Source organism: Epinephelus moara, chromosome 5, assembly GCF_006386435.1.
Source record: "Epinephelus moara isolate mb chromosome 5, YSFRI_EMoa_1.0, whole genome shotgun sequence".
NCBI classification, from domain to species: domain Eukaryota; kingdom Metazoa; phylum Chordata; class Actinopteri; order Perciformes; family Serranidae; genus Epinephelus; species Epinephelus moara.
The window spans coordinates 24,660,680-24,678,902 of record NC_065510.1 but is presented as its reverse complement, the minus strand read 5'-3'; the positions used below and the strand labels follow the sequence as shown (position 1 = coordinate 24,678,902).

At 42.5% G+C, this 18,223-nt stretch overlaps 1 protein-coding gene across 3 annotated transcripts in view; it reads right to left on the bottom strand.

Annotated features, from left to right (window-relative positions):
- The window catches only part of sorbs2a (sorbin and SH3 domain containing 2a), a 65,057-nt gene that overhangs the window by 23,806 nt on the left and 23,028 nt on the right, over window positions 1-18,223 (bottom strand). The window contains exons 3-12 of one of the 3 annotated variants that reach the window (XM_050045403.1): window positions 17,565-17,620; window positions 15,563-15,652; window positions 12,397-12,423; window positions 12,129-12,253; window positions 11,177-11,827; window positions 6,179-6,305; window positions 4,700-4,875; window positions 1,723-1,789; window positions 722-772; window positions 373-586 (exon numbers count right to left, since the gene is read on the bottom strand). In XM_050045403.1, the coding sequence (XP_049901360.1) occupies window positions 373-586; window positions 722-772; window positions 1,723-1,789; window positions 4,700-4,875; window positions 6,179-6,305; window positions 11,177-11,827; window positions 12,129-12,253; window positions 12,397-12,423; window positions 15,563-15,652; window positions 17,565-17,574 (1,538 nt within the window). In that variant the 5' untranslated portion in view covers window positions 17,575-17,620. Of the gene's footprint in view, window positions 1-372; window positions 587-721; window positions 773-1,722; window positions 1,790-4,699; window positions 4,876-6,178; window positions 6,306-10,039; window positions 10,454-11,176; window positions 11,828-12,128; window positions 12,254-12,396; window positions 12,424-15,562; window positions 15,653-17,564; window positions 17,621-18,223 lie in introns of all 3 variants that reach the window. The other 2 variants (XM_050045405.1, XM_050045406.1) reach the window with 2 other exon arrangements.

The window sequence follows — 18,223 nt, the reverse complement described above, 5'->3', positions numbered from 1 at the left end:
CGATTAGCTAGCCAGTGGGATACACACACACAGGACTCAAACACACACACACACCTGCACTCATGGCTAGACTGACATCAGACGTGATTTCATTCTCTTGTCAGGACATCATTACTCCACTATATCTTTAACAGCACCAAAACAGCAGTTCAATTTTTTATTAATGCTCTGAATGTCTCACACAGCCCCTTTAATTCACAAAAAGCACATAAACTATCATAATAAATAATCGATCCCATTTATTAGTTTACGTGCATGACAAGGGGAGATCTAAATTTAATTTTCATTGCTTATATAATATCGATTGAGCGCCAGTATTTCATAACTAACAAGGTGTAATAAATGAAAGAGACATGACAAAGCTCCTCTTACGTGTCAGGCGAGTCTCTCTCGCGGTCACTGTCTCTGGCCCTCAGCTGGAGGAGAGATGGCATTGGTGGAGGCGGTGGGGGAACGGGGGATGGCGAAGGCTCCCGAGGGCCCAGATGCCCTCCATTGTCCGAGGGGCTTTTGGCGAGTGGCCTGTACGTATGTGTCCGGGGAGCGGGGTGAGCCATGGTGGTGTGGGGTGGCAGGCTGTAGTCATCTGTTAAGGACAGGACAGAGGGGAGAGTGGAGGGAGAAATAATGAGGCAGAACAAGCCAAACAGGAGGAGACAAATGGGTTGGGAAGGAATTACTTATTGTTTGAGGGTACTGTTTTACACAGAACATCTCTTACCATTGTTTATGACAGCGTATGTTGCATTGTATGTGTCAGAATAGTCATCGTCTGTAGGGGAATGGAACAAAGACAGATTGGGAAACAAGCACAAACATGCTTTATGGTACAGAGCATAAAAGTGTGTAGTTTCCTCAGCACCTTTAGTCAGCTTGAATACAGTCAGTTACAAAGTAATTTCCAATAGTGACCATTTTTCACAGTGGAGAGAAGAATCAAAACCACCCAAGCAGCATAAACCACTTCCCCTTTGTTCATCCACAAGCTCAGCATGTCTCACACAATTGTTTTTCCAATATGCCTTTTTAAATTTCTATGAAGGGGCCACAGCACCCTGCAGACGCATGCATTAACCTTATTTTTTCATAACTACAAGTATTTGATTCCAGCTGAATTCAAAGGTGCTTTTTTCTGCAAATGAGGAAACTACTTTTTTGAGTCTGTAAGTCTACAGGGGGTTAATCAGAAGATAGACGCCAGCGGGGCTGGAATATTGCTTTATAAATTCACTGAGAATATGTGAATATTCAGAGAGCCATGGGAACTCTCCGAGATGCACCAAAAAGATAATCACGAGCCTGTAGATGTTTTTGGGCACACACAATCATGAAATAGTGTGTGTGTTTGTGTGTGTGCTGCAGCAGAAGAAGAGGCCTGAGCAGTTTAGAACAAACAAGCTTTGAACCGAGTGTGCGATACCGTCAAGCCCATAAAATTAGAGCAGATTTCCCAGGACGGCTCTGTGTCTATTAGAGGTTTCTCTCAATTCCTCCTCCTCTCCAGACTCTCTTGCTCTCATCTAATGAGTTCTGGCTCTGAGGTTCTCTGGGTCTTTTGGTTTAACAAGAATCGACATGCACAGACACACACAGATACACACACATACACAAGTGCGTACACAGCATGCATGCCTGGCCAATTCCTCTCATAATGTCTGACGATCAAATCACATCCAGTAACGGGACATTTCTGCCTTTCAGTGTGATTCGGGACAGACTTACCCGCTTTGTGAACCTTGTGGATCTGTTTGAACATAGTCTTGTACCAGTCCTTAGGCCTATCCACCGTCTGCAGAGAGAGAAATAATCGTAAAGATTTATGTGCCGCGAAATGCAACATAAACTGGATAGCTGAAATTGGAAAGTAGAAAAGGTTCCCACTGTTTTATGGGACTGAGACCGTACTGAGAGGAGAAAAATACACTCTCAGCCCTTCTAGTGATCCATATTTCACTCACAGAGAATTTAACCTATGCTGAGCCATGAATAAATTATTTATAAAGATTCAACTTGTGAGAAACTGTCTACTAGACCAGAGGATGACTACATCTCCTCCTCGTTTATTTATGATTAATAATCTTGTCAAGAATCATTTGCATCAGACTATTTAACTTGATTCAAAGTGTCTACTCTTAATTTGTCTTAGCAAGATCTTCGGTCTATTTAATCAGTGATAGCTAATAAGAAACAAGAAAAGTAAATTGCATGGTTCTCAGACTCACAAGACAATTTATTAGAGGGCATCCATTACGCTTTACTGTATTTTGTGTCTTATATATCCACCTTATTCCTGAGGGCACTACTGTAGAAAGGATTATGTGCACAACTTCCAGTGAGATAGCAGAAGAAGCAGTAAGCTAGTTAGTCCCATAGACTGTCTGTGGTTAGTTCCAGTGTCTTGGTGGCTAACCGTCAACGTTGGTTCTTCTCGAAAGTAATTTGCCTTCAGTTTGGCAAACACTGATTTATTTTTTAACTAATATTTAACTAATGTTAACATAGCATTTCCAAAATGTCTTTGCGGAGCTCTGGTACCTGTTGCACTGTCCGTGTCTGTAACGACTAACAACCAATCTAAGCTAAATTTCTTCAGCAACTGTGTGCTGAACATGTAACCAGAGCAAAAATGGATTGCTCCTGTTGCCAAAGGCACCATTGAGATGAGAAATAAAACCACAAGAGTTTAACGAGACATAGCGAAAAAGTATTAAATCAGAATTTGCAGAAGAGAATGACACCTAGACTGACAGGTACGTCACTCAGCGTCAGCACATGGTATCCCTGTCTTTCCCTGTCTGACTTAACCTACATTAGAAAATAAACTCAGCAACAAACCTTGAAATATGTATTTACTCATTAGGGCTGAGAATGTGTCGCTGATTTACTGTACTTCCTTTATATCGTATAAAAAAATGAATGCCAAAAGTTATTTCTTTTACAGCTACTTTATATTACTATGTCTGCTGCTAAATTCAGCATCATGTTTCGCTCACAACAGTTTTTAATCAATCAGAAGTTGAAAACAATGTGTAAACTGCATCGTTAACGCAGACAAGCGGAGGATTAGCTGGGAAACATCACATTTATTTACTTTACATGGAGCTACAGTTAACACTGAATTATGTTAAATGTTTGCCGAATGTGTTAGTATCTCTTAATAAGTCATCATAAATCCTAAATCATCTTTAGAAGGAGCAGATGTTTAGCTTAAGCTAGCTCGGGCCATGTTAAAGTTAACAATATTTTGCACTGTACTGAGGAAGCTGCTGCAATTTCATCATGCACCAAGTATGATGACAATAAAAGAAATTCTGATTCTGATTTTAACGGAGCAAGGCTAGCTAATTGCTCGGTTGAAAAGGAAAAACAAACAATGCTTTGAGATGGCTGTCAGAGATGGCAGAGGTATGATTAAATAATCCTGTCTGAGCTATAACAGGTGGTGTGTTCCAAGTTTTATTTCCCAGTTGCTCTTGGAAAGAAGAATAGAGTACTGTAAACAAACTGTTACCATTGGAAATCGCCGGTTTCGGTTTAACGCTGCAAGTTGCGCACATAATTCACGCAAGATATCATGGGGGCTAGGAATAAGGCGGATACAATGAAGGATGTTCATTTTTAAATGTGGCCAGAGTTTCAGATATTGAGGTAAACAAATGTAAAAGTAATCCCTGTTAGCAAAAACATACCCAGAGAAAAAACTTAACAGTGCCATCACAAACTTGACGAACTACTAATGGAGGTTGTTTTGATATGAATTTTGTGTGTGTTTTAAGGTGATTGTGGCTTCTTTCAGAAATCACTGTCAGCAGGTTTGGTTTCACAGCATAGAGGATACAGAAGCCATGTTGCTACAAAACCAAATTGGGAGCTCCTGGTGCTCTGCCTGGAAAATCCAGGAGAAACTCTGGTATGTGTGTCTTTGTGTATACAGTATAGATCTAACAGCCACTTGAAAAAAGAGCTATCAAATGGCAGAGAGACTTAATCCTCCCTTTATTCAGCTGTGCTAAACACTGGGTCTGGACTCTGGTCAGAGAAGAGGCAGTTTGGCTCCACAGTGAAGGAGTGTGTGTGACTGAGCATGTAGCATTGGCACGGCCGAGAGACGGGCCAATTACCACTTCACTCTCCATGGTTACCACATAGAGTGCCCACAAAAATGTTTGTCTGCTCACAACAAGGAGCATCTGTTTTTCTTCTTTGCAGCTTTTTCTTTTCACCTTTTCTCTTTGCTTTTATTACCTGTCTCTCATTCTTCCCGTAACTTTCTCTGGTTCACTCTTTCTGTAGTTGAACATGTCCACCTTTAAATGCCACTCTTCAAGAAATGGATAACTGAGTGAAGTGTTAATACACGAAAAGCCTCCACAGAGATAACACACACTTTGACAAGTAAGCAGCGAGGACCTTGCAGTGCTGAAGGAAAGACCTTGACTTAGCTCATCTTTATAACTAGCACACAGAGGGAGAGTAAAAGAGATACGGAGAGATACTGAGCGCGGGAGAGAAAGGGCTTTTAATATGGGGTCAAAAGCTGCTGACAGCTGAAAGTAATCCCCTCTCATGAGCCTGATCACATATCAAGACAACAGAAATGGGTCAAAAGACACTCCTGTGCAACACTACAGTACCTAACTGTCTCAGCCTGCTGCACACCACTGTGTGTGTTTAGCTCTGTGTGTGTGTGTGACCTCACCGTGCGGATGGCGATGGGGATGCCAGAGTCGTCCACGGGGCCGATGCCTTCATAATGAGGTGCTTTAATAATGGACACCTTTTTCTCCTCTTCCGAGAAGCGGGCGATGGGCACAGTGCTGCTGACGCTGGTGTGGCCCGACACCACAGACTCTCTGGTAACTGACTCACTGCCCTCTGGATATGAGGAGGAGGAGAGGAAAGAGAAAAACACAGTCAGTTGTAGCTACTGATAATCAAACAGACATCCAAGTTTGGGCACCAACACCAGCTGAACAAGCGAACGCTGAATCATCCTGAGATTAGCTGCTCTTTTGCATGCTTCATGGTTTGAGTAGTACAAGAACAACCACTGTCTTTCTCCTCGTTTTGTACTAATTAATTTCATACTGTTCTCCAATTGGTTCTGTCATCTACTCGTAGGTGTCCACATATCATATCCTGGGCTTATAACAAACACATTAACCTAAAGACCCATTAACTATTTAATTGATATGCGCAACGATGAGGAGATTAAGAGCGTTTTCATATTAGGTACATCTGATTCCTACCGTGCAGAATACAATTGCGCCCCCTCTCCACTCCCCCACCGCTCAGCTTTCACATTAGTAGCGTTCCGTATGCGAGTACACTTGCGTCATCATCTACATGACATTTTGGTTGTACTATAGTGTAGAAAAGGGCGATGCACACGGACACTGCTGCCCCTGGGACTGTCATCAGTGGGGAACAGCAGAGCAGCGAGGTAGAGCTCTGCTCCTGGGTGGAGAAGGAGCCTCTGCTGTTGGGCGAGAGCTCTCTGCCTCCCGTCATTGCTCTGACAGCAGCTCAAAGGCGGCAGCAAAGCCACATATTAAGCTCAGCGTAAGTTCAATCAGAGAGACTTTCTTTGTGCTCATCCATTCACAATTCTCTCCATCCCACTCCCACCGCTTCCTCTAATCAGCTCACTATGGGTGTTCACTCTTCTAGTTATCAAATCAAACATTGCCACGATCTTCATCAGCCAATCAGGATGCCACTGCAAAATTTCAAATCTGCTCTCTCTTCTGCTGCTGTCAGCCATCATTTTCGGCAGAATCTTTGCGCCCTCCTCCACCCATCACCTCCAGCCATCGTATCCAGAGTCCACGACGAGCTCACCAAAGGCTCATTCCTCTACTCATCCAGATCATCGGCACTTCTCCACATCTTCATCTCATCTTCACCACCTCTACCACCACCAGCGTCTAGACCCTGGAGGGGTTCCCTACTTGCATTGGATTCATCACCCACCTTGAAATCCTACCATCTCTATCTCTATGGGGTCTAATCGTATCAGTATCAGTATTAAATGAGACACCTGACGAAGACATAACGACTTCTCTAATCATGCCTGTGGATGATTTCCGCATGTCATATAGCGGGCGGTGATTTTCAAAGAACTGCTACCATGTGTTGTCCTCCACTCACATGATGAGACAAAAGATCAGTGACTCACCTGAACTCCTGCTCTGTCTCTGGAGCCCAGTGTGGAGTGAGGTGGGTGGAGGAGGATAGGATGGAGGAGAGAGGGGCCTCTGTGGATGGCTAGTACTTCCATTCATTGCGTGAGAGAGGACCTGGCCCTGGAAGTGACCCACAAACCAACAACAGAGATAATCAGCCACTGCAAATCGCAAACTGCAGCAAAATGTACAAATTGCCATTTAAAATTGGGAATGTTGCTGTTCTGCCCTACGACATTAGATAATGAGTGCAAATATTAAAAACAAGTAGCGAAACAAGAAAATGATTAGTTCTACAAAATCCATTATTAGTCAATGTATTGCTATAAAACTTAACATTTAAAGGGGTAAAGGAGCCAATTATGGAGATGAATGTATAAGTAGACAGATACTGGGGCTGATGTGATTCATAGGAATTGCTGAATCTGGAGTGACTGTACAATGTAAGAACAGTTAGTCAGGGGGAAGGGGCACTTATCAAATCACTTTACTTCCAAACAGACAGAAGAGATTAAAGCAGTGACGGTAAGCAAACACAACTCTTACAGATTCACAAATATTTCATTATATTAGTTGTGACAAACAAGACAAAGGACAGGATTCAGTTACAATGGGATGCTCTTCTGAAGAATGCTCTCCCATTCAACATGACACAGGAACATATGACTTCATCTGACAAAGGATAAAAACACAGGATTTTAATTTTAAGGCCAGTGTGTTTAGATCAAAGATTCATGATAAGTCTTAAACCAACGAGTAACTCTCAAAAAACACCAATGCCGTCAGTTCGCACTAAAACAGACAAACACTGAGGTGACAACACTTACTTACTGCCACTGTCTCACACACGTCTGACAGAACAGATAAGCTTCTATTTTAAACAATCCAGCTGTACACAGGATGCGTGACTGCTTGTCTTTTACTCACCCTATACGTGTGCAACTGTGACCCAAAGCACATCTTTCCTCTTCAAGTCAATTTTGGGCTCTGAGCAATGCCAAAACACGGGTGACCTACACTCAAAACTCTGCCAAACACATCCTGTGTAGACACAGATGGAGCCCTGAAGCTGCTGCTCTGCTGATGTGCTGCTCACGCTACGCCTTCAGTGTAGACACAGTGTTATGTCTTACTTCTAACTTCCTCCTTGTTTAGTGCTTAAACATAGAGCAAAATGGATAATTCAATGACAGTGAGCAGATTACTGCTGTTATGTTCGTAATACCACAGCTCACAATTTCAAACCAAGGGTTTGAAGCTGGTCTATTATCCCCTAGTTCCAGGAGTCTGGTGTTGCTCTTGTGGATGGATATATTCTTGGTTGGAGAAGCAACCAAGCCAATCAGCACCTGGGAATGGCATCTCTGGTAGAACAACACCATGCAGTGAAGATATTTCTCACTCAACTGCACTGACGGAAGGATGGAAGTCACAATGCTTTGAGTAAACAGTGACAATTAGGTCATTGGTTCTGGATATCTGTATGGTATCGACTGAAATAACCCAGTGCCAAGTCCCATCCAATGTTTTCCCATTAAACAATACCTGCATTTGATCCTTTTTGTACCCAGATCTAGGAAAATAAAGACTTTTTGTATGGTTTTGCTTGCAGCCAATCATCGCAATGGTTCTTCGATTTAATATGACATGTGACTGGCCAACTACTGCAGCAGCTACAACTCATACAGTCTGTGATGAGGTGAAGTCAAGCATGGCGCATTTGATGGAGCTGGCAGTTCACTGTGCCAAGATGCCACCAAAACCTTCAAAAGTATAGCTATACTACACACTAGGGCATTAACAGAAAAGTCGATTTGTCGACGTGTCGACGTCAGTGGCACAAGTCGACCCCCTCCCGGAGAAGTCGACAAGTCGTGTGTTTTTTCCCTCTCTCTCTCTCTGTGTGTGCTTGTGTACGGAATGCAATCATACTATAAGCAGAGCAGACTCCAGTCATTCGGGCTTTCATAGTTGAGCGCACTTCGCGTTGTAGTTTCCTGTAAAAATGTCTGTGAAAAATCCCTGCGATGTGAAAAATACATGCCGAACAGTCACTTGTGCGCGGCGCGGTCATAAAATCTGAGCTTTGCGCGCACAGGGCTTGCGGACGTCCGCTTTGAGTCCGCGCGGACCTCCACAGAGTCCGTTCCGCATACGTTCCGCCCGAGTATGTTCGGGCCTTGACAGACACACATCACATGTGTGGAGATACTTCACTTTCCTCCGCATGTCAATGTGATGACGTCATCAAATGACTTGTCGACTCGACTTCGACTTTATTGACAGATAAGTCGACCTGAAAAAAATCAAAGTCGTTAATGCCCTACTACACACCTATGACATCTGGTGGCATAGGGAATGCTTCCATCAACATGATGGGTATCGAATGAAGGAGGGGTCACCGAATGTTGTACTTTCTTGGTATCAGTATTCCTTTAAGGGAACAGTGGTACTGATGCTGGTAAAGTAAGTGAGTAAGTGATAGGACAGAGACCAAGCTAATGCTTGGCTAACAAGGAGCTAGTGTCAGACTAAAGCCCTGACCACACAGAAATTGTTTTAGCAGCTGGACGTGCCTTTTTGTAATTGTTTTTAATGAGAATGAAGCTTTTTGCTTGCGGATTCTGCATTGCAACGCATCTCGTGTTTCTGCGTCCTAAGCGCCTGGCGTTTATGCCAGAGCACTCTGAACTCCTTGAGTTGAAAATACTTCAACTCAAACTGGAAATACACCCCAAGTCATCTCTTTCTGTTTCATCTTTTTCCCCATTGTCCAGTCAGATGATTTGAGAGGCAGGCCTTCTGTGGTAGCCATGACGACAAGTTTACAGTTGGTAAACAACGGAAGAAAAACTGGTGGTACCGGTTCCTGGATACCCAGAGCTATACGGCCTGACGATAGACAGCAGGTTGTCAAACTGCCCCCGAGTCATCCTAAAATATGCCTGGAAATGGCCATCATCGAGGCGAAGCTCCTGGACCAACTCGTGGTACTCCCCGTGATCCACCCTCTTTTTAAGGTCTCATGAAGCCACACAGATCTCTGTTTCCCTGTGCCCAACAAACTATTTACAGACAGCCTCTCACCCTCAACCAGAGCTACAGCAAGAAACCTCTGCTTGTCCATTTTAGGAACTAGATACCAATTACTGTCAAATAACTAAAATGAATGAATAAACGGTAGATTGATTACACGGTAAGGCTACAATAAGGAGGTGAGTCCGTGGTTGCCTGGCAACAATAAAGACGCAGCAAGTGTTTTTTGTTTTTTCACTCGCAGCATTCAATTAAATAAAAAAGGCAGTGCGACTGCAATGATGTAGTGCTAATAAAATGGTAATTCCATGTCAGTATCTATCTTGTTGCAACTGGGCAGACAAGGTGCACATGGAAACGTATTAAATGAGGACGTACCATTCTGTTGCAGAGCTCCTCACATCTACTCCCAGGGACATATAACGAGCTGACAGGAAACATAACTACAGTCTTCACACATGTTACATTACAAACCAAACAGCCAACAGCTTCCAACATAACCCTGCTACAGCTTCACTATAAAATGGTTTTGTCATGAATTTTTGATATGAACTGGCCTTAAGAGACAGTATAACTGCACTGGACTGCATAAAAGGCATAACAGAGAAACAAAGACAAGCACATAGACATAGAGTACAGACGCATTAACATAATAAGGGAACATTAGGTTGTAGTTGATGGTTAGTGAAAGGTAAAAACTCGGTAGTAATGACACATTTTGTGAAGGCTTGGTTCAGCCATCCAAATGAGTGGGGGCAAGGAACCATTTGATTTTGGTAATGATGTGTGTTACAGCAGTGACTTGTTGGGATAATTACGTTAGTGACAGTGGCTGCTGCAGCAGTGGAGGCCGCAAAGGTTGTTAGCACATCATCAGGGCCAGCAGTGGATGTGTAGGCAGAGACATGGCTGAGGGTGGGCGATGGCGTGGGTGATGCGCCGGGTGAATCCAGGCTACAGATCTGCAGCTCGTCCAGCAGACCCGCCGTGGACGACGAGTAGTGGCTGAGAGCTGACACCGTCACGGGGGAAGCCGAGGGTGACACGCAGCCACCGATGCTCGCACTGCTGATTGTGGGAAGGCTCGGCCTGCTGACTGCACCGGCTCCGCTAGGAACATACGGGGTGGGTGATAGCGCCTTGGGCATTAGGCCAGGCAGGTAGTCGAGTGATTCTGAGCTGTGGCAGCGATAGGGGGAGTGCCGTGCTGTGGGGTCAGGGGAGGGAGGCCCCTGGCGGTGGAGGGAGAGGGAATTGATTGGAAAAGGAGGAAAGGAGGAGAGTGCTTAGTGACATCACTCATTAGCCACGTTGTCACAAAGGATGTGTGGAAGTAACACGTGAGCCTGACAGAAGGTGAAATGCTGCTGTGAAACCACACTCCTGTGGCTGCAGCATCACCTTCTGAAACATGATTAATGCTGTGAAATGAAGAGGCTCTGTTAGTTCAAACTCTGTGGAAGGCAGCAAATATACAGACTGTAACACTGGCATGAAATAAATAAATAAAAACAGTTGGTTATCACACATACAGTATGAGTTCACACATGTAGAACCACAATTAGTTTGGCTGACTGGATGACAGCACCAAGACTGACAAACTAAAGAGCAACACACACAAGCAGCATATGGCGTGCATCAAAACACCTGCGCTTCTTGTTTTCTATGTAAGGCTCGACGCAAGTGGCCTCATGGGTCACTGTCAGACTTCCCAGTGTTTGCACGCATCAAAACACCAGAAAAACAGCAACTTTATCACATTTGAACTCTGAGTTTGGCACATCCCGGCAACGATATCTTGAGTTCTTCTTCTGTTTATATGGCACACTTAGTGTGTGTGTGGGCGTCACATGATGGGACGCAGCCAGTCTGTTACCCTTCAATTGTATTAAAGTGACCTTAAAATAAACACAGTCATTGCTCTATGTTGTTACAGTATGTAGTCAGTTATGTACCAACAGCTGTGCAGGAGAAGGTCTTGGTGGAACCTCAGGAGCCTTCGTCATCTCCACCTGGGATGGAGCTGGACTTGAGGTTTGATTTGAGGCTCGATCTGGGACCTTGAGCTCCACTGTGTTGTTTGAAGGCTGACGCTGTGGATGTTTCGGATTCTCTGGGCCCAAGTGGACAGCGAGCGAGGCTGCCTGTGTCAGGGGCTGTGAGAAGGTTGTCTGTGGAGGCGGGGAAGTGGGTGGAGGGGAGCCTGTGGTCTGGGTCTTAGGCAGGGGGTCACGGTAAGAGTTGCTGTGAGCCGGGGGGTCAGGGATGGTGAGGGGGGTTATTTTAAGGGAAGACACCTTACGCTCCTGGGCCTGTGTATTAGTGGCGGCAGATGCAATACAAGTGGTGATATCATTCTGGACAGTGGACTGCTGTGCCTGCTGGACTGAGTTTGCATTGGTCTCTGAGTAGGAGTAAGAAGATGTGCTTTTAATAGTGTAGGACTCTTTCAAAACGGCTTTCTCGTTCTGCGTGAATGTTAGCGTTCCAGGGCTGAAATCATTAGCCAGGGCAACGAGGGAGCTGTAGTCTGGCGGGTTAGTGCCTGTGGGTGAGAAGGAGAAACTCTCTCTCCTGGGCGGTGGCAACGGCACGTGATTGATGTCCTTATTGGCCAATTAGAAAGCAACAGCCAACATTACGTTCAAACAACAACAACAAAGAAAAATCATCAGTGCAAAGCTTGATACAAATCATCAACTTGTCCCAAATCCACATACTTAGAGATACCACATGGTTCTGTGTAAATTATCCATAATTATGATAGTTTGTGGTGTCTTTTAGAAAATGCTTTTCACACAGACAAGCAACCCCCCAATTTTTGATTAAACTACACATAGCATTAAAAAAAGAAAAGCAAAAACACAAATGCCAACATCTGTCAATGTGATGTGTGAGACATTTTACCTGTGTTGGTGACTTTTTGTCCTGCAGGTTGGGTCTGACACTGCGGAAGCCTTTGGCAGCAAGAGAAGAGCTGCTGGCGTCTCCATTCTTAAGGCCATCTGTTACACTGCGTGACCGCCAAGAATCTGGAGACAAAGTTCAAAATATTAACATCACACACTACAGTGTTTTATTTAAGTTTCATTAGTCTCCTATGGGGTACTTCCTAGCTTTTTTTCATTTTCTTAATTGCCTTAACTCCAATTCAGCACAAGGAACTGAGACTTACCCAAGTCTGATGAGTGAGAATCACTCCCTGGGGAACAGAGAAGACACAGCAATGATAAGTGACATGAGTGAAGGCGTGGTCACATTCATCCCTGCAAGAAATGTCAATACTACTGCATAGGGTGTCATCTGAGGTAGTCGTCATCTGACAAAATGCTTGAGGATGTTTTGTGTGAGAAAGACAGACGTGGTGTTAGGGGTAAGGGAATAGACAGAGCTCTGAAGAAGAAGAGCAAAGAACAAGAAAATCTTTCTTAAGCACTGCACAATTTATCCTGTTGTGATGAGCAATATCACCTGCTGCTTTCCTGACAACCTTGTAAAATGGAAAACTGAAAAATACTATGCACTCACAGGGCAAACTAACAGTTGGATATGATTTAAGGTCCAAGTTGTTGTTGCTAAAGACACTACAGATTTCTAAAGGCAAAACTCTCACAGCGTTACCTGTATCAAATAAAGATATATCCATAAATTATATGTATGAAAGCAGACTTTCTTCAGAGGGTTGCTTTTTATGTGCAGTATCTATTATAGAAATGACTACAGGCTGTGTACAGTAGAAAGAGGAGAGGAGGAGGAGAGGAGTGCTTAAAGCATTACATGCACATTAAGACTTGATAGACCACTTCACTCCCAAGACTAATAAAAGAAAAAATCCTCCAGAGCACACTAATGTGAACCCCATTATTGAACAGGAGATTAAAATCTACAAAGAAGAAACACCACTGTGCACGGAGCAATGATTTCTTGAGGGATGATTTTGGTTTCTTTCAACCTGGCATATTTCCAATAAAGGTGGCTGCTGTAGCTCTGTGGGTCGTGCTAATAGTGATCATATCTCTCCAGGTCAAATTAATAACTACACAAGGATGATTATCATAGCCGGTATTTTTCTTTTTTCTCATGTAGATGACTATCTCACTGACATCTGTATATTTATAACATGAATAAAACGTAATAAAACAGACAGCTTTGCCCTTTATTGTATTTTATTGACTGTCTCAAAATACAGAATAGCCGTTTCATTACAAGCTTGGGCATTATCAAGCCACATGACGAGGGTGGCTTCAACCACAGGTGCTTTACCCGTGCACATTCCTTTTTGGTCTCCATCACTAGCAGCCACAAGCTTTCAGGAGCCTGTGCTTTTTATTGAGAAACTGTATACTTCTAATAACATTTTAGGTCTACATGTGAAGCCCAACTAGGGACAAGAGTTGAAACTTAGCAATAGCTTTAAACTCTTAGCCTCAGGCAGCCAGCTAGAAGCAGACATGTTACTATGAGGGAAGTATCGTGGGAGTAAAGTAAAAATAGAAAAATAGAATTATTGTAGTTTTAAAATGTCTTTCCATATCTTGTCGTGTATGAAAAGTAGAGCTGCAACTAATGATTATTTTCATTATCGATTAATCCGCCATTATTATTATTTCCACCATTAACCGATGAATTGTTTAGTCCACAAAATATTTTTAAAAATTGTGAAAAATGCTCATAAAATTTCCCAGAACCCGAAATGCAACTTCACTTTGCTTCTGTTCTTCAGCCAACAGTCCTTAATCCAGTGACTCATTTACATTTACTATCATAAATGACAAATAAAAGCAGTAAATTGACACTTTTAAGAAGCTTGAACCAGCACGTTTGACATTTTTGCTCGAAAAATGGTTGAAATGAGTAACTGATTATGAAAATAGTTGGTAATTAATTTTCTAATCGACTAATCATTGCAGCCCTAATGAAAAGACCCTAAATTAATACTGTTAGCGGACTACTTGAGTACTACAAGTGAATTATCTAAACAGCATTTGTACAGGAATGATTCTGTCTGAAGCTCTTTGATCCATATAAGCAGTTGATCTCTGTAGCTGTGATCACTATAAGCAGTTTCCACTGTAACAGCTTGTTTCACCAGTGGAGATGGCTCAAGGGTGCTTTCTGTATTTCTAGGAAACAGCATTGCAGATTTTGGAGTGTAGACTCCGAGTATAACAGTATGCTAAACAGCATAGGTGGGTGTACTGTGTACACCCCGGGCAAGGCTGAGGGTCCCTCAGAAGCTGACGCCTGCATGTCTCCTGCACAATAATGCACTAGTGCCTACACACATGATCCTAAAGCCCTCTGGGTGGTGGTTTGATCAGTTCCTACCATGCTCCTAAACCTTCTATACCTGGCAACAGCTCATCAGTTTTTAGGCAGTGTCCTGTTATTGTTAAAAGGGAGCTGACAGTTCTAGAATGCTGACATGGGTGCAGTAGTTAACCTGGATGCTGACATAGTCCAGGCACATGCATACTGCTTTTTCAGCAGAGCAAAGGAACAGGCAGCTGGGGACGACCAGCTGTAGCTTCTAGAAGCTGAGAATATATTTTAGCTTCAGCTCTGCCTGGTGATATGTAAAAATCTCTTCAGTCATTCATCTAAACTTGACCTGTGGTTACGTGTGAAACAAAATAGGCAACATTTTTAGGATGAGGGGGCTGAGACATGGAGCAGATCTACTGTGAGGTGCTTGCCTGAAACTAAAACACTCATCAGGAGGAATCAAACAGAATGGTGCCATTTTAGGCAACACACAAGCCCATCCAAAAAATTTCCACATTCTTCAAGAGTTTAGGGAGCGGTGTCATGTCTCACCAATCAATACTGACAGAGGAAAAAGAGTAGTGGAAGAAATATCTAAGATAACAGGGTGAGTAGAGTAAACTACCCATATAGAGGGGCAGAGAGCATGGAGCAGTGTGAGAGCATGACATATGAGAGCTGTCAAAAGGAAGGAAGATTCAACAACAGGTAGGTAGATGCAGTATAATTTATGACTGATTTAGGAAGCAAAAACAAGCCCAAGACCAGAGAGACTAAACAAAAGGAAATAAAAGGATTAAACAATGAACTGATTAGAAAAACACAGCGTACCACAGTCTAAACATTGCTTAAGCATACTGACGCAGCCTATTTGAAAGTATTTCAAATATGCTCAAGCCATATCAGGTTGATGAGGGCCAAACATGATCTCTGCAAAACAACAAGCCACTGAGACTTACCTCATGCTTTGAGAGTTTAGTCCAGTGATTTCCTGAAGCGGCCTGTATTTTAGCTATTTGTTAAACTCTTCTTATTCAAACGTGTTAATATGTAGTGTGTATTTTGAGTGTTAGTACCTGTGCCTAGATTTGGTGAGCTCTGGACCCTCTTCATGGGAGAGAGCATGAGTGACAAGGCCACGCTTTTGCGAGAGCATCCTCCGCTATCTGAGAAATCACAGCCAGGCGGGTGATCACAGAGGCAGAAGCAGTAGCAAACATGCACATGCATATACACAAAGACACAAATGCGCTCGCACACAATTGCATCCAGGCAGAAATATAATGCAAACAAGTGGAGGCAAAGCACATGCATTTAAAAGAGCCCGCTTTTTACTGTATGAGCTCAAAATAGTGTGCAGTACAACGGAAAATGTAATTATAAAGCAGAAGTTAGCAGATGTTGCAGTAGTTTACACTAGCCTACCCATTTCTGACAGAACAGTATGCTCATGATGGCAAGACAAACTGGATTACCCTGAATTAGTTTTAACAAATCACAAACAATATCATGACCTGAGTGAGACTAATGTGATACATGGGTTTAACGTAAGGAAACATGTCAGACCTCCTATCCTATCTTAAGAAATCCAAACTGTAACTGTTAACTCAATTCTTCATTCATTCATTCATTCAAACCTTTATTTAAGACTTGGGAAATCAATTGAGTGAGACCCTCATTTTCAATGATGGCAAGCATAAACAGAGACATTAAAAACAATCAATAACCAATTATGCACCATTATGCACGCCAGTTAAAACAAAAACCAAGCCAGCACTTATCCTGTCATGTCTATGTCTTTGATTAGAATGTACCAGCAGTCTATTCGGGATAGACAAGCCATAATATCAATGGTTCTCACTTGTTACTGGCTGGCTAGGTTGCTACTATGAACCAAAAAGACTCATTCAATTAGCTACAAGGAGTTGGAGGCACTAATCGTGTCAGTGGAAAGCACAACCCACCTTTCCAGGAAGTTTTCTTCTCAATTATTTTAATTACTATTTTTAAATTATTAAAATTAAATAACTAATTAATGTACTTGAAGTATTGAACTTTAAAGTGTCGTCATACAGTTTGAGTAGCCTTTCAATCATTATATTTCAGTGTTTATATTGTTCCCATCATAATTGTCACTGCAATACAGACACATTTTTGGTACTTATTTTGACTGCTGGACAGGGTCTATCTATGCCATCCTAATTTAGGGATTTCCCGAGGCAGGAATCCTAAATTAGGATGGTTTTGGATAGCTAAATTCTTATCCTAAGATAAGATAGGATTGAGTTAAGACACATGTTATCATGTCACCCTAAACTAAGATAAAACAGGATTTCAGACTAAACAAGTTTCTGCAATGAGGCCCCTAGACAGTACAGGTGGTTTAAAATCTGTGATTCAAACTCTGGTCGAATTCTGGTTGTGTTATTAGCTCTCTTTCAACACATGGCAAAGCTATTTTTGTGTTATCTATATTGTAAATACGGGCAAACAACCAAGATGATTCAAGCTACGACTGGCACCAACACAGAGCGTGTGGTGGAGTGCGGTGTGTGTAGAAGGCTCAGAGACGGATTACTCATCATTGATTCTCCGGCTGCAATACACACTTTAACTCGGGATGGCTGCCAAGTTTAGGACAAAGCTTTGGGAAAGCATTGAGGGAGGAATACGTCACTGTGGTTAAAAGCAACAGGCTTACTATTCTTATTGATGCTTTCAGTCACAATAAACCAGGCCCGAAATGGACAATCACATCAAAGTGGTGAAACAGGGTCAGGGTTAGAATTATAGACTCATGCCTGTGGTCGAGGGAAACTAGGACACATAGCAGCTTTTAAAATAGCTCGGTGGTCTGAATTTTAGAAGCATATTGACTTTTTATAGGAGAGTATCAAATGTAAACAACAGTTTTATGAGCAGGTGATTTTGACAAAGAAATATGAGATAGACTGCAAAAATAAAACAAAATACTTAATCAGCTTTACCACACAAAATAATAGACATGGACTTTGAGTGGACGATTCCCCAACAATCTCACACAGTGTATGGTTTGTGTGTGTGCATGTGCTTAAATACCTGTATTCATATTGAAGAGCACTTCTTACTGATACGCAGCAGGGAAACACACTTTCCTGCAAAACAAAAAGAAAGTGTTTCAGAAAAACAATAAATGTCTCTAGAACAGTTAATTGACCCACTAAAAGAGTCAAAGTTATCGTCTTTTCAAGTGCTTTGCTTTTAAACAAAGATCTTCCTGAGGCTGCTACTCAATAAATAATTGAGTCACTGCAATTACAGGAGGCAATCTCATTTTTTGTGTAAACTCTTTTGCTATCAAATCTTAAATATAAACAGTTATTTTGGGAATCAGGCAGTTTTACGTTGCCCACAAGGTCAATAGGTTCACACGACTTAAAGAGCCCAAATCTCTGTGCAGGGAGAGTCTGAAGAGATTAATAATGTTTAGGAGTGGGAATGCTGTTTGCTGACATACTGCAAATGACTGCAAGTCAGCTCAATTTAAACTTCACACATTTCATTTTCCAATCTTGAGAAACCCTAGGCTGAGGGCTGAAGTGTAGACCTCCTGGACATGAAAATTGACAGCCATGCGGATGAACTGAATTATAGTGTATTTATGAATTTATGGGCAAAATAAGGTGGCATTAGCCTGATCCTAGACCCAACAACTGCTGATTTGTCCACTGATTCATATAAAGTGAACTAAAATGGCA